Source organism: Lichenostomus cassidix, chromosome 3 (genome assembly GCF_008360975.1).
Source record: "Lichenostomus cassidix isolate B80296 chromosome 3, HeHo_3.0, whole genome shotgun sequence".
Classification (NCBI taxonomy): Eukaryota; Metazoa; Chordata; class Aves; order Passeriformes; family Meliphagidae; genus Lichenostomus; species Lichenostomus cassidix.
Window position 1 is genome coordinate 47,056,069 of NC_139483.1, and position 23,504 is coordinate 47,079,572.

The window sequence follows — 23,504 nt, forward strand, 5'->3', positions numbered from 1 at the left end:
CCTTTCTGCTGTTTCAAAATTCTCTTTCATAATACGCCATTCCCCTCTGGGGTAAGCTTCAGTAGAATGGCTGTGCAGGCAAAGCAGATTTAAGGGACTTCTTGAAAGTGCCATTGGATGTGGTATTTTCCAAGGTCTGTAATGGTAAAAATGAAGGTCTGCCTTTTTGTGTCTGCAATACTATTGCAGGACACGAGAAGTTTACCCACTGCATCAATTTTCTAGATTGCAAGGCAAGGTAGTCTACCATTTCCTATTAGATTCAGCAATCATCTCTATACTGGTTTGGCACTGCTGTAGGAAGATAAAACTACACGAGATGCTAATCTGTATAAGAAGCATTTGAAGATAATTTTTTTGTGCTGCAAGGCTAGGTGACACACTTCAGGACTGAAGAAAATACTTCTCACATTGGGCTTGTGTCCTGAAGCACAGAATTTAATATATCTCTTTTACAGGAGAAGGTGAAATGGTGACCTGTTATTATTAATCCTCCTTTCACTTTCCTCTAAATCTACTTGTTTCAGATGTTTTGATGCATTTCAGCCAGACTGAGGGAAGTATTCCCCGTGTGGCTGTGCCAGGCTGAGACAGATTTGTTTGGTTCAATTTCATGTACTTTAGCCTGCGGAGACTGGGACAAAAGACTTTGCTTTACTTACATCAAAAGTGCTTTCAGGTCTTCTGTTCACACTTTTCTCCCTCCCCCTTGCCTCCATAACCCCTGCTTAAGGATAGAATATTGACTCTGCAGAGTAGTAACAAGGAGAAGATGGAGTACTCCTGAGCACCTATTCCTATGGCAGGGCAGTCAGGTTGGATCAAATGACAGGTTGTGAAAGATCTACATTTTAACGACTGCAACTGAGCATGCTGTATATTTACTCTCTATTTCTGTAAGCGCCAACTCTTGCCATGCTGCACTGTGCATTTGCCTCCTCTCACCACCACAAAAACCAGTGAAACAAAATGTTCTGGACATACTTATGCTCAGATTCCCCTCACCTTGTGTCTGTGGGAGGCTTTGAAAATGAAGGAGCCCAAGAGCCCAAAAGACTTTGCAGACTGTGAGTGGCCAAGGGAAATGAGCCCAGAAAAGCAAGACTTGTCAGTACAGCTTGCCCAAGATGAAATGGCAACTCAGCAAGTCAGTTTAAAGAGAAACAGTAACTTAAGTATACCTGGAGATAATTTCATAACTGGCAAGACAAAAAAGCAGGTGGTTTCCTAATCCATGCTGAGGGAACACACATATTACTAGAGAACCCTGATTCCCAGTTGAAAAGCTGAATGTAGGGATCCAACACAGAGGGAAAAAGGACAAAGGGAAGGAGGAAGAAGTTACTAGAGGATGTTGGGTTGTCTGGAGATTCTACTGGAATAAAATAAACCAAATTCAAGAGGTCCATGGCCAAGGTGACTGCCTGGACACTGCTTAGAGTGGATGCCTGTGACAGCAGTCTAGAGGCATGGACTGCCAAAATGTGTTAAAAGGATAAATTACAAGTTTGGAAGTACTTTAAATCAGCTTTTCATTTCTGAGGGCAGACAGCTGGATGAGAAATAATTGAATGTAAATGTACTGAAATTACAAGGGGAAAGCAGGTGGCCTATGCATTAATGTGGAGTCCTGGCCATTCAGTAAGTCTTGCTAGTTGGCTTCCTATTAACTCAGATTTTGGTACACAGTGTATATTGACAACTATATCCTTACTTACTCTGATTCAAAATGCACTAAAATGGTGTCCAGACCTGGAGTCTCAACCATACATTTAAAATAATTTATATGTGAAGACTGAGGGAGGAGATAAGTATCACTGCCAGATTTGAAGCTAATTACACTAAGATACAAAATTAACTTTCACACAGCATTCACTCCAGCAGCACTGATGCTTCTCATGCTACTATAACCCACAAGAAGCATGAGAGAAGAGGTGATCCTTGCTGTGTGGCTCAACTCTACTTGAATTGTGTGTGTTCTACAGAAAAGCAACATGACAGACCTGCAGGCTGCAGGCCTGACTTCACTCTCCTGCACATTGAGTAGAGTCCACTTGAAGCAGTGGCCAGAGAAGGCACCCTGAACCCTCATCAGAATCAGCACCTTAAGTGTCACTGTCTATTTTTTCCTGCATGTAGTACAGAAGGGAGCATTGCTTCCTCAGGGAAGGGTCATACAGGCACTGTACCAGAGTCATTCTCTTTGAGCTCATTCACCCTCATAGACCGAAGCAACATTTGTGGCCAAGAACAAGTCTAAAGGTCACAGCAAGATCCATATGCAAAAGTCTTAATCTCACATCTGAAAAAAAAATTCAAAAGTCTCTCCTAACAAATGCTGCTATGTCATCATCCTGTAACAGCCCAGAATCTCATAATACCATCAAGCAGCAAACTAACAATAAATGTCCCCACAAAGCTTCAATACAAGCAGCAGATATCACTCTCTCTTCATCTCTCCTGAGTGAGCTGCTCCATTTTTTATACATATTTAAGTATTCATTTGACAAGAGGGAAAGACTGACAGTTGCTTGGTACTGAAGACACTCACGAGGGACCTCAGACCCAGATTCAAGCTATCTCACAGAATAATACCCTATTTCTCTAGGGTTTGCATTACAATATTTTTTCTCTGTTCCAAGACACTGCTGGACAAGAACATAGAGAGACTTGCACTGGGACAGTGCATAATCCAGTTATAGAGCATCCACCTGGGAAATGAAGGAGATGCTCTTAGGCTAAAGTGAATGCTTTAACTCTTGGGGTAAGATTCCCTCATGATTTCCCCGTGTCTTCCTCTCTCCATGGGAAAAAAAAGTCCCTCTGGCTCAAGGAAAATCCTTACCAGAAAAGCCCAATTCTATGAAACATTTTGAAAGGCCAGAATTTTCTGGTGGAAAACATATGTATTCCACCAGAAAATTCCCAACCAACTCTATGGAAAGCAGTGCTGACTGTAATTGCTCATAGTTTAATTCAACCAAAGCAAGAGAGAGTTCAAATCCCCAAGACTGCATGTAGCATCTTCAGAGTGCAACGGATCAGTAAAGGCAGTGTGCTTTGTTATTTAAGTGAAGACCAGTGTTACTAAGCATTTTCACTGAAACTCTGTTGGCAATGCAGCTGGGACAGACATTTTTCAAGATGACTTTTCTGACCTCTACATCAGCACCAGAGGTAGCTGAAGGTTTTGAATTGATTAATGGATCCTGTGTTAATAGATTTCCCTGGTTAATTCTTTTGCTCTACTTTGGGAGGGAAAAAGGAAGAGTGGCTTGGCTTGCTCAAGTCCCTAAGCTACACTAGTTAAACTAACACCACAACATTGCATGAAAGTGCTTTATGAAGGCTTATATAAGTTTGATTTACCCTTGTAAATGTAAATTACTTTCCATTTTTAATACTAATTCAATTTAATCCTATCTCTCCACACCAATTTAATTTAGATGGATGCCACTTTTAGGAATTGGATTTCAATGGACTAAGCAGAGAAGAGGTTTGATACAGGAAAAGAGATGAAAATGAAAAAGCAGAAAAAGAAAAGCAAACTAGGAAGAGAGAGAAGGCGTAACAAGAAAATAGATTAAAAGTTGTAATACAGCTGGAAGAGAAACCTTTTGATTTCTCTGGCCACTTATAGACAGAAAAATGTGGCTACAGGGAGAGACTGTTGAAGTATCTAGAAACAGAGCAACACAGTTAAAGGGATTAGAATTTCTGAAAACATGGCAAATAAATCCCAGGTGTTGATAGGGAATTAAAACAAGAAGAATCCAACCTATCAAACCATCCTCCTCCAAAACAAAACAAAACATAAACAAAAACATCCAGAAACAAAACAAAACAAAAAACCCAAAACCAAACAAAAGAGCAAAACCATAGAAAATCAGTCTGGGGGTCATTCCTGTGGGCACTGAGTGTGTACCAGTAGTTTCAAGTCCTGTTTCAGGAAGGACCTGACTGCACATTTGAGTTATCTAGGTGCATCAGTGGCTGAAGCAAATTCTACTTTTTCCTTCTCAATTTCCACAGTGACTCATAATTTTTTATCTGTGTTGTTACAATGTCCTCAGAAGCTTTGCAATGGATTCATCTAGGAGCTAAAAAACCCTCCAAAGCCCTGAAATTACTTTTTGTTTTGCCTAGTGACTTTATTTCCAAAGCTTCGTGTTTGTCTATTAAACTCCTTTCAGTTCTTCATGCCATGAACAGAGAGGTGTGTTTTCCTTTTCCACCAGCAATCCTATCATGCCTCTGCACCTGTGCTGGTTTGGGTGAAGAACATGCAGTAACTGCACAGGAGGTTTAGGTCAGAGATGTTAATTTGGCTGTATAAAAGATGTGGATGCTTAACCTGAGAAAAAAAAGGCATAGTAACTATGCCTTTTGGTTTAGAAAAGTAGTTTAAAACTCTGTAGAGCTTTTTTGCTTCGTAACACTCACACAAGCTTAACAGACAGGTCGAGAAAATCTTACTAAAATTATGTAACAAAAAAATTGTAAAAAAGTTCAGGTAAGCCCTGCTGTGTTTTAAAGGTGACAGTGATGATGAGGGAGCTCAACTTTTGAACAGGATGAAATATTCTCTTATATTAAAAACTGTATCCTAACTATATTGAATTTGGATCTTTTAAATTAACTTTTTTTTTTTTTAATCAAAGTAGAAGAAGAGTAAGCAGAACTAAGAATTAGTTATTGAGTTTCTCATGATCTAAAATAGTCCTCTTCTATTTTGACAGACATCATCTTAAAGAAACCAACAGTGTTAGCAAGAGACTACACTGCAGGGACACCACATTAGTCTCTTACAGACATCTGAGGCCCCATCCAACTACCATAGAGTCAAAGTAAGGTGGATCAGACTCCATCTTTCTATTTGCATGGAATTCAAGCTCTTGGGCTACAGAGATTTTGCGCCATCTCCCCGCAGGTGGCTGCTGCTGGGGCTGCTTGCCACTACCTGCTCCCTCTCTGTCTAGCTCAGGAGTCAGCAGACATGATGTGGCCTCTGTGGCACACTGAGCTGTGTATTTGGGTCATTTATGCCTGCATTCCGTTCCTTTCTGACACCCTGTCTAGCAAAAAAATAAAATGTATTGAAGTAGCATAAAGACAAAATTGATCACAGCATGGGTTTTCAACAGTATTACCTCTGTCAGCAGGACAGATGAAAATGGTTCTAATGCAAACTGAATCAAAACCAACTTGAGTAACTAAGAGAAACCTACAGATCTCAAAATACTAGAAATTAATCAAATTTTAATTCTATTGGGAAGCTCAGAAATGTAGGTTTCACTGGTGCTTTATTATTTTTTTTTTTTTTAATTGGGACAAAAATCTTCTAGGCTCATATCTAGCCCTATGGTGCTTCTTTAAAGATTAAAAAGCAATAAGATAATATAGAATGCAAATTTTCAGAAAGCTCCTCACAGGGAGATGCTGTTTGAAGTAACAGTTCTCTCTCCCGCTCTGCTGCATCTGGGTTGCTTTTAATTATTAGCAAGGAAAATCACAATTTCAATAGATGTGAATGCAAGTTCATTTTTACCATCAGTTGACTTCTGCAACTTTCACACCAATGCTGAGTTTGAGAACATGGAGAGATTTGCACAAATGATGAGTAAGAGTATTGCTCATAATGCTGAGTATTAAATAAAGCATAGGGATAGTATGGAGGGTGCTTTTGAATCACAATCATGAGGACAGTCACAATATGCTACCTTAAGAACTAGTGTTCAGTCCCCAGCTTTCACACACATTCCAGTGGCCTTAGGCAAGTACATGTGATTTACAGTCACTCAGACAGAGATTTCTTTTCTAAAAGGTTACAGTAGCACCTCAGTTCGAACATAATGCAGAGCAACTGCACATTGGGGCGTGAGATCCCTGTCACATGCACATGTGACAGGGAGATGCAAGAAGCTGCAAATGGAGCTTGGTTACTCTGCCATTGCCTGACCTGCCCCAGTGGCACAGTTATGCACAGGACTGCCTTCAGAGCAGGAGAGAAGATAATAAGAAACACATAAATATCCATCTGAGGCTTTGAACTAAAGGGTCTTTTCCACCTTCTCTGCTACACATGAGATGAAAAAATGTTACGTACCTTGCTATTCAGCAGACTACAGTCAACCAAGAGAGGATGGCAAAGAGGGGGACATATACAGATAGATGTGTACCTGCAGTCAATCCACTTACTTTGGATTTCCAGCCCCTGGCTTCTTTCTCCGGAATATGTTGAGGAAAGTGTTGGACTTGCAAGGTGCCTTGCCATCCCCGACGTGCATACGCACCACATCGGAGGTGGTGAAGGCACTGCGGACGTTCCTCTCGGGCTTGGCTATAATGATGTACATCTTAGGAGTGAACATGCACCCCAGAGCCACTGTAACGCTCAGGCTCACTGCGAAACAGGTGGTGATGATCTTGTAGTTGCTCCCGAAATAGATAGGCACGAAGGCCAGCCAGATGATACAAGTGGTGTACATGGTGAACGCAATGTACTTGGCCTCATTGAAGTTGGCGGGCACATTGCGAGTCTTGAAGGCATAGTATGTGCAGCTCATGATGAGGAGTCCATTGTAGCCCACGGGAGCCACGACGCCTAGGTTGCTGGTGTTGCAGATAAGGTAAACTTCCTTAATGCTGGGGTAGGAGAGGATGGGCATGGGGGGCTCCAGGATGATCAGCGTGATCACCAGCGTCAGCTGCACGCTGATGAGAATGAAGGCGATGACCACCTGGGCCCAGGCGCTCATGAAGCGCGGCTTGCGCGTGCAGATCTTCTTCTTGCTGCCCGCCAGGATGCGCGCGATGCGGTTGGTTTTGGTCACCAGGGCGGAATAGCACATGGCGGAGGAGAGGCCCACCAAGAGGCGCTGGAGGTAGCAGGAGGTGGTGGTGGGTTTGGCTATAAGGGTGAAAGGGCAGACGTAACCCAGAAAGATGCCAGCCAGGATAATATAGCAGAGCTCGCGGCTGGAGGACTTGACAACGGGGGTGTCTCTGTAGAGCACAAAGATAAGGGTGACAAACATGGTGACCAGGATCCCCAGGCAGGAAAAGACCACAGCCACAATAGACTCTATATTGCTCCACTGGAGGTACTTTACAGGGATGGGTTCGCAGCCTGCAGTGTACAGAAGAGAAACAGAGTGTTAGAAAGGCAGCTCCCAGGAGAACTTTTCTTCCTGAATTCTAATAAAATCCAATAATTAACATATGCCAATGTGCCAGGTATTATTAAAACCATTTTAACAAAGAAGAGAACTGCATGCAGCATGGAAAATTTTGGACAAAATATTTTCAAAAGACAGCCAGTTTTGGATGTCCCAAACTTTCTCTTGATGCTACAACAGGAAATTAGATTTGGAAATACCTGCATTTGGAGATACCTGATTACAAGCCCAGCATATCAAAGGCACAGCTGGGAACAGAACTCAGACAAACTCAGCACCATGCCTTCATTTCAGCAGGGAAAGGATTGTTGCAAATCAGAATGGGTAGTCTTTTGACCCCACAGATTAATTTATTTAGTCATTACCACAATCGCTATAGTTTGATCTATTACATTTTTGTGAAAATTACTCAATAAGTAACATGAATTAATCAGAGGTCTGTGGACAGAAAAATGGTAATAAATCCAAAATTTTAATAGAACTATATCATAGTTCTGCTTTTTCTTAATATTACCTTATTCTTATTTTATCAAACCCTCTGCTCATTGTTTGCCCACTAAATAATATAATTTAATTTTCTTGGAAAAGTCAAACCCACAGAATATGCATGCCTTCAAATAAAAACTGGAAAGGCTTTCCTTTCTGATTAGTACAGACATCCAAACACAAGTTTCTTTTAAGATGGTACTTAACTGCTCTCTCCCACACTCAAGTTAAAGGAGTCTCTGGGTATCTTCCTCACTGTGCTGAAGAATACCAGCAACAAACATCACAGAGAAAATAAAATCCTTTGTGTTAATAAGATGTTATGGTTGTGAAGCTGTTATGGAAAACCTTCATTCTGGCATTTTCTAATTTCTGTTCTAATGACTTAATAGTTCCAAAATGCTTTAAACATGTTTCTTTATGCCAAGGGAAATATCCATGGCCTCTTCTGCTTCTTGTTTCTGTCCTTCTTCATTTTTCCGTGAACACAGCTCACCTTTTCTGCCTTCCTCCCACCTCTCAAGGATCTTTCCTCCCAGTCCCTCACCATCTGAGTTCCCCTTCCAGTTCAGTTCTTTCTAGCCACCTCTCCAGCCAGATGTCTTCCTTACAAACTACTGGTCCAGATTTTCTCATTCTGGACTGGCTGCTCATGAGCTCTGCCTGTCTGAGTTGTTGGACTTGGCTGAAAAGAACAGGGAAAAGATGGTGATGTCAGCAAGTTTGTGGGAGAACCTTTTTTCCTCTGAGTTGTGCTGCTAAATCTTATCAATGGCCCCGATGTGATGGGCAAAAGTCATGCTCAGTCCCTTCCTTCTCAGTATGGAGTGTATCTGCAGAAACCATCTATGAACTAAAAGCTTCTGAGTCCCATAGTTTTGCCTAATTTATATGCATCTTCCATGGGGCAACACAAAATTAACAACAGATACCTGTACTGTAATGTAAAGTCCTTCCAATTAATAGAAAAGTAAGCAGAGGTATGGATCAGGGTTGAAGAGTTTTACTGTAACCTCATTTTGAGAAACAGAAGAAGAAAAAATGGGGTTTTTTTAAATTAAAAAAAAATCAGCCGAAGGCGAAGTCCTGACATGGAAAATTTCTCCTTAACTTTTAATGGCTGACAATGTCATATGAACTGAAAGAAGGTCTTCTGTACACTTTTTCTCTAAGAATACCAGGCTGTCTTAACTACAGGTGGTGTTGTTACACATGCCAGTAACATCAAAAACCATAGAAATTATAGCAGTAGCAACCAGAGATCTTATTTTGTAAAGAAAATATTATAAAGAAAATTTTACAGAGAAAACTATTTTGCTCAATGTGGTCTGTTCAAGACTCAGATAGGAAACCCATATTTCCAATAATTACTTTTGTGGTGAAATATGAAAGAACAGCTCTTTATTAGAAGTGTGAACCTTTGGCCATCGGCCTCAGCAGCCCTGACTGGAAACTGGCCCCTTCTGCAATTTAATAAAAGACTAAGGATCAGAAGCTCCTGCTCGTTGATTAATACCTATGAAGCTCTTCTCAAACAAGATTTAAGGCAAAAGTGATTGTCAGCAGTTGTTGGAAGGGTTAAGTTTCAATATGGGCTTTAAGTTTAACAATATCAAGACATACTCACATTATTCCACTTTAAACTGTATTTCCAGGAGCTTAGCCCAGATCCAACATGGTAGTTAAGACTATCGTTTCCTTTAGGCTTATCCTGTGTAAGATTTTCTTGGAAATCTGTTCCATTAAACCAGTGTAATTCTTGTGCACCAGCAAGCCCAAGAACCACATATTGTACAAGCAATGCAAAAAGTTCCCTGCACTGCTTATTATCAGCTAACAGTTGTTGGTTGTCAGTGCCTGTGAAGATGGGTCATCTCCCAGCTAGGACAAAGTGAGCTCTGGAACCCCACTGAGACTGAGGGAGGATACCCAGGAAATTGTGCACATATTTCAAAACAAAACAAAACAAAACAAAGCACAAAAAAAAAAAAAAAAAAAAGCACCCCCACAGCAACTAACCCAAACCTCAAAAAAATCTGAGAATTAATGGCAAAAGCTTTACAGTTAAAATTTATGGTAAAAAGGGGTCTGGTAGTTTTCATGTGCTATTTTCCCTGCATTTTGACCATGAATAATTTCCGAGATCAGAAGGCTAATAATTTTTTTTTTTAATTATTATATTCACAGTGCAAGGCAATAAGAGAATCTACAATATTTTCTGAGGTCATTAACACATCTCAGTTAACTGATGGCCCCAAAATCGATTCTTTTCATAAGTCTATAAAACTTCCTATCCTATTTTGGATTTTATTTTATTGCCTATTTAGGATGATTTATGTAAACTGAGTTTACTAGCTTGACATTCATCCTTCTTATATTCTGGTACTATAAAAGATATATCTTCTCTTGATACAAGGTTTAAGGTACTGGCTTTAGTGACTATTTCTCAGGTCAGGTTTTCATCATGTGTGGTGAGAAATCCTTTGTGTCTGCTGAGTCCACTTCACTGAATTCATATTTGGGGGAAGCAATAAAAAAAAAGCTTTTTACATTTAAAAATAAAATTAAAATGTCAGGAAATGATTGCTGAGAAACAGAGACTGATTTCAAATGGAGAAAATGAGCACCTTGAAAACATGTCTTACGAAATGGGTTAGTATGTGCTTCACATTTCTTAAAGGGATTAAGGATTTTAGAGCCTCCATCTGTGATGGAAAATGAGTTTAAAACCACATACATGTTTAGCATTTAAGATTTAAGGCAAAGGGAAAAACAATCTGCACTGTGAGATGTTACCGTCTGTGTCTAGATGCTATGGTGACTGTCAGGGTATGAATACAACACATAAAATCAAGCTATAAAAACACTTTTGATGGGAGTGCTGGCGAGAAAAGAGAATTCCAAATTAAATCATACCAATGGTGACTCCCACAAAGTTCAAGAGACAGAGTTTATCTAGATAAATCACCCTCTTCTAAGGATTAGAATGGCATCAGCTTCCCTTCACAGCTTTGTACCTTGTAGTATGGTTCAAGTAAATCAATTTTAAAAAAGAAGGCTTTTTCTTCAATAAGACAGACTGAAGAAGCTGTGCAGGAGCAGACTGCCATTTCAATGTTCTCTAGGAAATAAGTCGATTGTTGTGCTGTCATTTGGCTGACGTTACTGTGATCTTAGAACAGCAGCAGTCCAGTCTCCTTGCTGAGAAGAAACACAAATCAGCAGGTCATCTACTGATTTCATTAAAAGTTAATAGATTGCAACATGCCCTGGAGATTTTTTCCAGCACTGATGGTTTCCGCAACTCTTTTCAGCAGCGCCTGTCATTTTGACATGACCCCTTTTGAGCTACTTTGAGCAGCTGGTAGTACTGAACCATATTCTCTCAAGTGCACATTGATCTCTCACCAGGTTCTCGTTCTGGCTTCTTTTTAATCAATAAGTCACAGTTTTCTTCCCTGAAGACTCAGTGCAAACAATTCTGTAAACTTCCAAGACCAGCAAAAAACCTGGTTCTCTATGAATAGCTGCTTTAAAATTAGCAGACTCTGGTGTCCTAGGAGCAGGAATTAAATTTTCCAATGATCAGGACATATATGAAGAGTTCTATGGATTTTTAAAAAAATTTCTTTTAATACCAGACATTTCTCTGCAATTTGGGTCCTTACAGAAGGTATTTTTCATTAACTGCTCTCCCTACAACCCAGTGACATGAAACTTGAAGGGTTTGAATGATCACTGAGATTTCTGTATCCTGACAAATCTGTTTGTAGGTTCAGCTGCACACCAGAGCAGGATTGGGGTGGGGGTGATGGGAGTAGGAGGTATGGGATATAGACATTTACACACCCATCTGGGACATGACCATTACTTAATTTCCATAGAAAACGAAGACACAAAACAGGTCGCATTTCCCAGTCCCTTGTGATTAATTTTTACCTGGAGAAGTGGCTAGCTTTCCCTCACAAAATACATCCTCTGAGAGCTCATTTGGCTTCACTGACTAGCTTAAAGTATCTCATAGAACAATTTAATTGAAGCTTGAGGATTTTGTCTATGTGTTAAATGTTGCAGCAACATCTAGCTGCCAGCCAGTAATCGTAAAGGACAAAGGTGTTATAAGTCGCACATTTGATCTTCGGCTAGCTGATCAGATTGTTTCTCTGACTAGGAATGATGCCCTGATGAATGCTGACAGATTCAACAAGATTTGCAGAGGTGACATGGGGCAGAGGTGCCTCTAGTCTTTCACAGTGATACAAAGCAAACATTAAGGTCAGGATCATGTTTCTCAATGTGTTATTGCTATTTTTTGGGTGTAATGGTTGCTGCAAAGCCCAGAGCAGGTGTGGAGGTTGACCTTGATAAGTAAAAAATATACAGAAGGATGCCACAGCACACAACTCATCCAAAGCGTATACACAAGGGAGACCAATACTAACTCTTTCCAGACAGCCTTTATGAGGATTTTGTTGAAATTCCTCTTGCTGGTGGGTGCAGTAAGAATGATTTTTATACAAAACAAGAGTCCAGTTACCAGTTACTGAAGGTCCTGAAATCCCAGATAAAGTGCTACTAATTGTATGGTAAAATGATCATAAAACAGTATCAAGTCAATATGACAAGAATGTGCTGAAGTCTTGTGATAGTCACTGCTAAATTGCAGCAAATGCTGATGAGTTCATCAGCAGACTTAACAGCTTTATTAATACTTGTGCTAAATGAAGGAAAGGAACAGACAGATTATAATATTTCTTCTTGGCAGAAATTTTTCTGTCTTTATTGTCTCTGCTGTTGCACTAAGCTGAAAGACACTCTAAGCTGCACTGGAATGCATGTCCAAGTATGCACCTTGAATATCTCTGCATGTTACCATCTTACTGTCCAGCACACGGCATTCTCCTCGTGCCCTGTAGAAAGGGAATGAGTTTGGAGGGACACATCCCTACCTGTCAGGTCAGCATTCGGCCACCAGCCAAGCTCACAGGCTTTACATGTGAATTCATCCTGAACAAATTCATTCTCCTTGCAAGCCGTGCAAATCCAGCAGCAGCTCACTTCTCCTTTCCTGATCACCTGCAATAAAAGATACATCCTCAGTTCTGATCCTCTATCAGACAACAAAGAACCACCCCCCCATGCAAACACATAACACATAGATTGTTTAAAATATGACATATGTGTATGGCGCATTTCAAAGAGCTAGAAAATATGAATCATGATTTTGTATCTATCACTAAGTATTAAAATTTAGGAGTGCTTAGGAGTTCAAGGATAACCTCTGGGCACAATTTTATTTAGTTTTGGGGAGAGCAGTTCTGAGTTAAAAGCACAAAACCATTTTCCCTTTGGTATAGAGGCATAGTGAATGTCATATTCTCAATCAAACTAGAGGCTTAATCTGCAAGATGGCAGAGGTCAGGAGAAGCAGCTCAGCACAGACTTAATATCTATTGCATAGTAAAAAGTAGTAAACAAAGTCAAAGGTTAGGAAAAAGAGTAATCCATGCAAATAAATATATATACACATATATGTACACACGGGCACATTCACATACACATAAATTCCAGTTTATGTGGAAGTCTTTTTGGGGCTCATTACACAAGTGCAAAATAAAAATTGACATAGGAGCAAATTACAAAACATCCTGCTAAAAGGATGTATGGAGCTCCTGTTGAGAAAACCAGAACATTAAGCAGTGATTAACCTCATGTATCAGAACAGCTCTTTTAGGGACAAATGTCCCTGAAAATTTTATTTCTGTTCTGTGAGAGCTGGTAAATGTAATGATCCAATGCTGAAAGGATTATTTCCTTGTCTTGACTCCTAGTTTCACCACCCTGAGGCTGAAAGAAAGATTCAGGATATCTCCAGCTCATTGAGCTCTGACAAAGACTCTGGCCTTGTTTGCCAGGAAGGAGGAATCCAGCCTTCTCTTCTGGATCTTCCTATCCATATATATGCAGAGATAAGTACAGTAGTGAAATGCAAAATATTTGTTTTATTGAATACTGGCTTTGTGGGCTTTTTTTTTTTTTTTTTTTTTTTGCTAACATTTCCTCCTGCAGTCTGTGGAGAGAGTCCAATAGACTTCAACGAGAGCTGAAGCTGGCATTTTGTATGCATGGTGTTTACATATACACACATACACAAACTGCACAATCTTAAAAACAGGGAAGAGATGTTTTGGAGAGTAGTAAATATCAATAATGTTTCTCCTCCAAGATTGTTGGAGCATGTCACTGCGCCTTTGCCAAATCATCAATCGCTTATTGCTTAGAGTAGCAATATAGAAATAAAAAGCTCCAAATGTGCTTATTAAATGAAAATAGAAGGGAAGGTCTGCTCTAAGGAGATTTTGCTGAATGGGCTTCTTGCCATTTTAAACTTAATGCATCCATACTGTTTTGATAGTGGTGAAATATGTCTTTATGTGATCCAGACATAAGTGGTTGCAAATTACTTGTAGCCTGATGCAAGTGCTACCCTTTGGTAAACACAGAGTGATTTCATTTGTATTTCCATTCCTCCTGTTGTGAACATGAGATACAAATAGGCGTGGGGTTTTTTTGTTTTTTTTTTTAACTTTTCCTTGCAGGTGTTATTGCCGGAACAAAATACTGGATTCCCATGGGTCACGATGTTTTCAAGATCAGCCCCCATGTGAATCACAGCCACTGAATGTTGTAGGCAATGACTAAGTGAAAATCTTTCTCACATAAGGTGAAATTCAAATCCTGTCACACTAGTAGATTCTGCATCCCTGCAAAGGGTAATTTTAGAAAATATGGGCCTGTATACAGTATTGTTAAAGAAAGATGTTAATCTAGTAGTCTTTCTACAATTTTCACTCTCCTGAAGAAAAGGAAGTCCTATCCCTTGGCTTGAGAGAAACTTGCTTGGGTTTCGGGAGAAACACTGACTGGATATTCACATTCCTTTAGCAGAATGTGTCAGAGGCACACCTTAATCTGGCCCTTCAGGCACGGCTCGCTGCACACCGATCGGACCATTCCACTCTTATTCATCTGAATCCTGTAGTCGTCAATGTTGAGCACACCCTCGTGCCAGGTCCCAATGAGGACATAGTCATAGCGGTTGGGCTCTATGTACTGCAGGTTCATGATGTCATACCTGCAAGGGAAAAAGAGAAAGTGAGTCACTGTCATGCAACATAAAGGACAAAAATCTACCTTGCTCTTCTCCTTCTGCCTCTAAATATTTGTGTTATCCCTTAACACCAAGGACTTAGGTTTCACAAAAACCCCAAATCCTGTAGGATTTGCAGCGGAATCACAAGAAATGTCAGCTCTGATTGCCATACAATTGCTGATTGCCTGCCTTGCTTGCATAAAAGCCATGGGTAAAGTTGTGTGTCCAGGAGGAGCGGCACACCAAAGACAGCAAACTCTGCTAAAGACATGCTGGCAATGTCTGGATGCTGTGTTTTCAAGTAATTTTTCAATACATCTTTAAAATTGACTTGGTGTCTCCATGCAGGTTGGCTGTAATATAGCCTTGCTGGAAGCTCTTAAGTAGCAATGGTCAAACCAACTGAACTGGTTTGCCGTAAGTTAACTGTAAGCTCTAAGCTCAACTATTCATGTTATGCAGCCCAGTGATTCTCTCAGGAAAAGTTAGTAGCTCAGTCACAACATTTACTTCTCACCCTAGGCAAGTAGGAGAGCATTTCCCAAGGCTAAGGTAAAGGAAGCATAAAAAACTGTTACAGTAAACATCCAGCCTCCACCATTGGTTTCAATGTGTTGGACCTAATGTGTGCACATCTGTTATTGCTAATTATTCTATTATTTTACCCACAGAATGTGGCTGGTTTCTTAGTACGAAATAAGCAAGAATGGAAGAATGAATGCTGGAGTGTGCACAGAGAGGAAGAACTACAAAAGAGGCTAAACCTACAGCCTTGTCTTTCAAGATGAGGAGGGGGAGGGCTTTGTTTAATAAATGACAAGTGAAAGAGGATTGAGAACAAGGAATCAGCATTGGAGCTGAAAATAACAAAGCATCTTCTCTTTTCTAAGCCTGGGAGTTACTGCCTTGCTCTTTTGTACTGGATTGTCTCAGTCTCTGGAGAAAAAAATCTTTTGTTTACAATGGGTGTTGCTAATCTGTACATGCTTTAAGAATGAAAGATAAGATAAGCAAAGTGTGAGCCATAAATAAAACTGGGATATTTGGTTGTGAGCTAAGAGAGAGACATCCATTTCTTTCTTTTCCATTTTGAGATTCAAACATGCAAAATCTCAACTCTCTCTACACTTCAGAGAGGGAAGAGGTACTAGAATTATTCTCTGGAGTAGAGCAGAGCAATTATCTTAACTCAGTCTTTTGGGTTTCTCTAGTAAAAGATGATTTAAAGAAATGCATATTTACAGCTGTAATTAGATCTCAGTTTTGCAAATATGCATGCTCAGATAATGCCACTGCCACTGCAGAGTTCCACTGAGTCACGTGTGACAAGGGATTCCGGTCACCGAGTTCGATGGAGCTCCAAGCAGGAAGCAGCTCCACTGGTTGGCAATTGGCACTAATCAAGGCATTGCTTAGGAAAGGGCTAAATTTCCAATTCATTAGTGAACAATTGCTTCTCATATCCCAGCTCTTCTAAAGGAAGTGACTAAAAAAAAAAAAAAAAAAAAAAAAAAGCTGTTTGCAGGCCTGCAAGAACTCAGGATAGCAAGAAATAGTGAGAGTCAAGCCTTTCGTAATGGAGACTCAACAGACAGGAGTAAAACTCAGCAGAAATGTACACGCCTCTTCCTAGCAAGAAAAATGTACTTGGATTTTAGTTTGACCTTATATTAGACTGATTCAAAATCAGTTACTCTGGGCTGGAAAATTAATTCAGGAAGGGGAATAAAAGACTACTAAAATCTCACATTCCCTTAATGGAATTTTTGAGCCTGCACACAGTTTTCATTTTTACAAAAATACATTACAAGGCACAGAGTGACATTAATGCAATATCAATTAAAAGTTTCTTCTGTGTTCTTGTAATACTATTCCCTTTCCTATAGGTTACCTGTCAAAGAATAAAGTAGACTAAAAGCTCTTACACAGCCTTGCTTTATGACAAGTTGTAGTATAATGTTTGCAGCTTTGATATGCAACTTGAATTTTAAGTGGAAAAGTGTGGTCTAACAAATACCCTTGGTATATGGAGACATGCTAAAGTTCTTTATCCTTTCCTTCTTTTCCTTAATGAAAAATCTGTGCTTTGAGCAAGGACAAATTCAGTGCTGGAAGACCTCCTCCCATCCCTTTGCTCACATATGTACATCAGTAATAATTTTGGGCTGTGTCCATGCTAAAAATTTTGGTCCCAAAAGAAGTGGAATTTGCCAGGGTTGTGAGGCTCGAAGAGAGGCTTCTTGGAGGCAGTTGTATTTCACACACATATGGCAGCATTTAAAGAACCCATTAAAACACTCTGCAGGTAAGAAAATTAATCCTTCTTTTAATACAGGAGCAATCTCTCTGGCATATTGGGAATGATGTGACACAATAGGTAGTGTCTTATGAACAAGTTACTTGTAAAGCAAGCCAATATATTAGTCAGCTGGTCACAGCCACACTCTTACTAGCTGAAGTTACCTTTTTCCACAGCCACAATACCAGACTGGTACTGATGTTTGCTATCCTGGAAGTCAGGATGAGAAGGAGCAATGCTGAGGAATGCCAGGATGTAAATGGACAAAACAACCAACTATGGATTCAAATGCCAAATCAGAAAAGCATATTTAAAAAAGAAAAAAATTGTTTACATACAAGCTTGAAGGCTTTGCCTACGGCAAAATTTGGTTATTTACCCAAAGCATTGGAGTTGATAATGTTGTCATGACTAAAGCCACAACAGCTATTGGAAAGTTTGAACTAAATAGATTTACATGGTTTTAAGTCCAAGTCTAATTAGGATGAAATGTTAGTTATGTGAAATATTTCTCTTATTTTGTGAACCTCAGTATTTCTCCACACATCAGAGGTCAGTTGTAGGGGCTGAAATTTCTCCTGCCTGTTGTCACAAAGCATTTTATGGTCAGAGGTCTATAAAAATAATTTGTTCTAGAGAGGTGAGGTTCTTCATATCAGCCGCAAGGTAAAAGGAGGTAATTACCTAGAATAGACTAGAATTAAGAATGTATCTCTCTATCCCAGAGAAGGATGTCATATTGACTACTGCATCCTTCACACCTTCTCCAGCCATTTCTGGAAATTTGAGTGGTATGATTACTACAGAGAAAGGAAATGGGAGCTACTCAATGAAAGTAAAAAGTGCAGCAAATTTACCAGCATGTTCTTAATGACAGAACAGCGAGCACATGAGTTGAGTTTCCAGAGTTACAGCCACGTCATTTTTCCCAGAGGCAGTGCAATCAGCTAAATGACTGCATTTGTGCACTTCCAATAAAAGTCTGCTTCATATTTCTGCACACACCTTTGACAACATGTTTGTGTTTTATAATCTCATTTTGATAAAAGCTTGAAACCATGAATTGAGCCTGAGATAGAAAAAGAGTTGTATCTATACAAATGGTTAAGGTTTCATGAAGCTGCAAGGGTTCCAAAACAGGACATTATGGGAGTGCCAGTCAGACATAAGTACAGGAAACTCTATCTGCTCTACCCCTGATGATTGCAGTTAGGAGTTTGTAGGAGTCAATTGCTTGAAGAACCTTACAGATTTTGAAAATTATGAGGAAGGTTGCTGCCTTCTAAGAAGGAGTATTATTCCACTTTATGCAGTTGATTTGTTCACATGATTTGATGACAGGATATATAAAAACTTTTTACACATTTGTGTGACATTCTTGCACTGGCATAGAAAAGCCAAAAACTAGGAAATTTCACTGCACTGTACTTAGGTGTTTTATGTGATGTTTATGTTTCCATTTTGCTGAGGTACAAAAAGTCTTTTGGGTATTGACAAAGTGCTATGGTCTGTTCACTGATCCACAGACAGCCTTTCCACAAGAAGCTGTGGCAACCCTACAGCCAATCTGAAGCTAAAGACAATTCTGTTAAACTACTGCTGGCATACAAGGATCTGACAGACTGTGCAGATCACATTTCATACACATATAGCCTTTCTCTGATACGATATTGCCCCTGTCATAAATGTCACAGATTGATCCAAGGATTACAGAATGAATAATAAAAAGGTTATTTGGATTTCCTTGCCCAGACTTGCTAGCTCCAGCTGTGGAAATAGAAATGCAAAACCACAACAAAAAACCCCCCTACCTAAAATAACCTATCAAATTCTGAGTAGGCCAGGGAATCAAGAAAAATGAACCTTGCTATAGACCAACATGATGGATGGAATAAATTCTATCATTCTGGCATACTCAGAGCAATATCCTCATATAAACTCTCTTATGTGTTCAATTTAGCAACCGCTCAGTCTAATTCCATGCTTGGTACTGATGAGAGTTGTGAAAATGCTCTTGGGTGACAAAATAATAAATAAGAATTAGGCTAAAATTGGAAAATTACATCTAAACATCAAACCAAATAGCTATCAGACAGAAAAAGCAGGATATGCAAAGCTGGAGTAATGTTTTTATGGACACAAATAGTGTGCAAAAAGCATAAAGCTGCACTAAGCAGTAATTTCTCTGTATTATCTAAATTATATGTGCAAAGACTTGATTTATGCATTTGTGTCGATAAGTATGTGTTAGAATGTAAGGGAATTGCTTGCTTCTACTTTCAAAGGCTGACCTAGATGATCTGTATTTTTAACTAAAATAAATCTGAAGTCAATGCTCAACAAGACCGAACTAACTATCTTTTTATTACTAATTAAATGTAACAAACTGTTTAAATGTATATACTGTTTTAATAGGACTACAGAAAAGAACATAACAATATAGAAAATGGTAAAATGTTGGCTGGTTTTGCTAATAAAGCCTAGTAATAGAGATAAGAGTTGTTTTAAGACCCGTCTGTCATACCAGTACTCTTTGGAGGCATGAAAAAACATGAAGACTCTTTTTTGCTCCAGAGCCCTCCCTTTGTGTGGTGTTGGCACTCAGATGCACTTATGCAACAAGCCCAAAGATGGAGTGAGAGAGTCTTTTATAACACTTTCATAACTCAGTAGGAAAACTAACTTCAGTGAAGCAATCCCTGAGTAGGTTTCAATTGATAATGGCTTTTGCACTCCAGCAACTGAATTAAATATATTTTAAAAGAGAAAACAAACCAAAAATCCATGTGTTAAAATAGTTTAACAGAACCCACAAAACTAAATGAAAGTAGGGATCTTTGTCAGTTTGGTCCCATAAGAAAAACAAAGGTGACATCCAACTCCACAAAGGTGCTGCTTTACCCACTGCTTGGATACATCCTGTATCTGCTGGGGGGTAGAAAATAACAGCTGCCACAGATGGGACCAGACCCCCGATGAGTGGAACAGAAACTTCTGCCAAAAAAACCCTAATTATTTGTCCTGCTCTACACAGACCTTTCTTTAAATCCTGGGACTGATCTGATTGTATTTGGAGTGAAACAAGTTAAGAGAATCATACAGGAAGTTACCAATTAACACTAAATAATCTCTGGCAAGGTTTCAGCAGAGCTCCAGTTGGAAAAAGATGTGCTCTAGAGCCCTCTCTTCAAAACCATGGCAGGCAAATGTTTCATTAAATTCCAATCATTTGTATTAGGCTTTATACATACTAAAACCCTGGTGCTGAGCCCCAGTAATACCTTGTCCAGCAAAAGTCTGTGAGTTACAAGGTTTGTCATCTCCTGAAACACTAGAAGAAACAGTTTGTCATCTCCTGAAACACTGGCCTGTACTGTAGCTCCTGTCCCAATATAAGATACCATGTGTTACTAGTGTTATTCAAATGGCTATTGGAAAGACTGATCCAGATAACTCCATAGTTGTCTTAGGGTATGCATGCTTTATGTTTCAGCAAAACAGCCAAAGAAATCTATGTCACCAAACCCAGTAATGTCCTCACTTCCCAGCCTCTGGTTTAATTAGGTGAGATGAAACCACTTTACCTTCCAGGGGCATCTCCCTTTTCATCAAACCAAACTTCTTCTCCAGAAACACCGATGAATGAGGATTTCAGGAGGAACTCCAAGAGCTTGCTGCCATCAATTGGCTTCATAGCATCACACAGTCCAACATGTCCAGGGCAAAGGGAATGGTGCATATTTTGTAGCCCATAAGCCATAGCATATATAGCATTGATGACAAATCCCATTTTACTGTCCTGCACGTAATTTTCTTCTAGGCTCTCATTGCCTACAATAGTAAGAAAAAAAATGTTGGTATAAACAAAGATGAAATTATCTGAAAAGATGAGAAAAGCGATGATATATAAAAATGAATTTCCTTATTTCTCTAATAAAGTTTTAGAGGCATTGACAAGGTGCCACTCAGGGATTTTATTAAATAAAGAAATAAAACTAACACCTCCCCACCACCACCCCAGAAACCTTTAATTCACTGAAAGTAAAATGGTTTATGAGAAAGCACCAGTTTAATCAAGTTGTCATCTTTTGTTTGTTATTTTTTTAATTTTTCCTTGTTATTCCACAATGTTATTTATGCTAGGAAAGGTCAAAAAGGCCAGTGGCAAGAAGATAGATTTCAGCTGGAACAATTTTTAAAAGCAATTTCCTTGTAAATTTGAAACTTTTGTCACATTTGAAGGTTTGTTTTTTTTAATCTCATGTTTTTGAGGGTCAAGAGAGCAGTGTCTCTTTCAGTGTTAATAAGCAAACAATGTGCATCAGCATCACTTCTCGAATTATCAGAAAAAGACATTTTAGTTAAAAGTAGTAGTAGATGTGCCAGAACAGGATTGCTACAGAAATTCAGCCAAAGTTTGTGGTGCTAACGGAGATTCTGTTTGACTGCAGCCCGAGCAGACATTGAAGCCTCTGTTCACTGATCTGAAGCAATGTGGCAGCGAAGGTTTTCTCTGCACAGAGGTTTTACCTGCGACCTGCAGGTGGGTCGGCACGGTCAGAGGGTGTCGTTTGTCAGCAGCACTTCACACCAGACCCCGCTGGGTCCTGGGCTGCTCCCTGCCTTGTCTGCCACCTGAGCTGCTGCAGAGCACTGCCAGCTCTGACCCCAAGGCACTGCACACCTGTGCTGCAGGGTCCCGAGGCAGCTGGAAGTAAGAAACCTCCTTGTTTTGCTTCTTTCTCCTTGAGTCATTCAATGACAATACGCTCCAAATTGCAAGATGCTTTTATCTGTCGGCCTCCCACGTTACTCGATGTTTAACAGGCATTTGCAATCCAGTCTCTGTTATTTTGTTTAAGTAACACCTTGTGTACACCAGGGAAGTAGGATGTGTGAGAGACAAGGTGCTAACTGACACTTCTTTAATCCAGGTTGGAGGAGATATTTGTCATTTTAATATGATGAAAGGACATAAAAATCTACAAGATCACCAAAGCATTCCAAGTTAAAAAACAGTTCCTTACCCTAATGTAGATATGACATTGCTTTCAAATCAAACCATGAAGACTGTCCTAACATTTATCATTACAAAAGGCTCTGATTTGGTAGCTCTTCTGAGTTTGCTTGCCCTACAACTCAGAAACGTCAGCTGGGAATTCATTAGGAGAGCAGAAATTCTCGATGTCTATCTTGCTTTCTCTGAGTTGCATTGCAGCTGGGCAAGAAAATTTTGCCTCAGTAACTATTCTCCAGATGAGCTGAACATAGCAAACAGATGTGATGGTGAATTTAAAAAGCTTTGTGAATATAGCATAATCTGACTGAATGAGTTCATGTGCTCCTCGCTGTCATACAGTCACCACCAGCACCACCAAGCAGCTGAAGAAATTCTTTCTAGAGGCAACCTATCTGCCTCTGTGAGAAAGGTTCACAGCTCCCATTCAAATCACACAAAACCTGCAGCATTCAGATTTGTGTTCAGAAACACAGAAAGAATAAAAACCTTATATGCCAGATGGCAGAACATTGACCCAGGGAAGCAGGGAGCATGTCAGTGCATGTTGCACCCTCACTTAAGTACAGCATAGCCTAGATGTCTGTATGACTGTAAATGTTAATATATAGTCTCAACAAAGTATCTGGCAGTGTGTTTTATCTGCTGATTAGTCCCACAGGATTAGCGCACTGTGAATTTATCGCTGATTCTGCTTTCTTGTAGCTAGAAAATGAAGGTGTTCTCCGTCCCTAAGTGAATGAAAGACAAAAAGAGCCTGGGCTCAGCATAGCAGTCCTCTCTTGCGAAGCTTCTGGGCAGCAGATTGTGGAAGAGACCACAGAAAACAGACAGTGCACAGCACTCACTATCTACTCTTTTCTACCTGAAGGTTTATCTCAGATACTTCCTTGATTTCTTAATTAGTTAAAGAAAGGAGCATGAACATCAGTAATTCTTGCAGGAGATAAGGATAGCATCTATGTGTTTCCTCAGGCAAGCCTTCATGTGGCTGCTGGAAGTAGAAAACAAAATGTAACAGAACATGCCAATTTTTACAAAGAGGCCATTTCCCTTAAGAATGTATTCACTCAGCAAAACATCATTTGGATTGTCATGTTTCAATACAATATACATATCTTCAAAGAGAATAAATATTTGATGGTGGGAGAATTTGCTTTTGACTGTTTTGGAATGAAGACCTAGCTTAAATTAAGACTCCAAGCTTAAAGTTCCACACTGCAGAGGTGACTGCCTTAACATCATCTACAGAAATAATTGTATTTGAGTTGTATGTGAATTGTCTGAATTGTCTGAATGAGTTGAATACTTGTCTGCAGACTAGTAATACAAAAATCCCTATATGTAAATAAAACATTTTCCTGTAAACCA

General features: G+C 39.6%; 1 protein-coding gene across 4 annotated transcripts in view; it reads right to left on the bottom strand.

Annotated features, from left to right (window-relative positions):
* The window catches only part of GRM1 (glutamate metabotropic receptor 1), a 195,238-nt gene that overhangs the window by 25,919 nt on the left and 145,815 nt on the right, over window positions 1-23,504 (bottom strand). For all 4 annotated transcript variants that reach the window (XM_085055617.1, XM_085055616.1, XM_085055619.1 and 1 more), the window contains 4 exons: window positions 20,701-20,947; window positions 14,631-14,799; window positions 12,614-12,740; window positions 6,199-7,129 (listed from right to left, as the gene is read on the bottom strand). In XM_085055617.1, coding sequence (XP_084911743.1) covers window positions 6,199-7,129; window positions 12,614-12,740; window positions 14,631-14,799; window positions 20,701-20,947 — 1,474 coding nt within the window. The remainder of the gene's footprint in view (window positions 1-6,198; window positions 7,130-12,613; window positions 12,741-14,630; window positions 14,800-20,700; window positions 20,948-23,504) is intronic.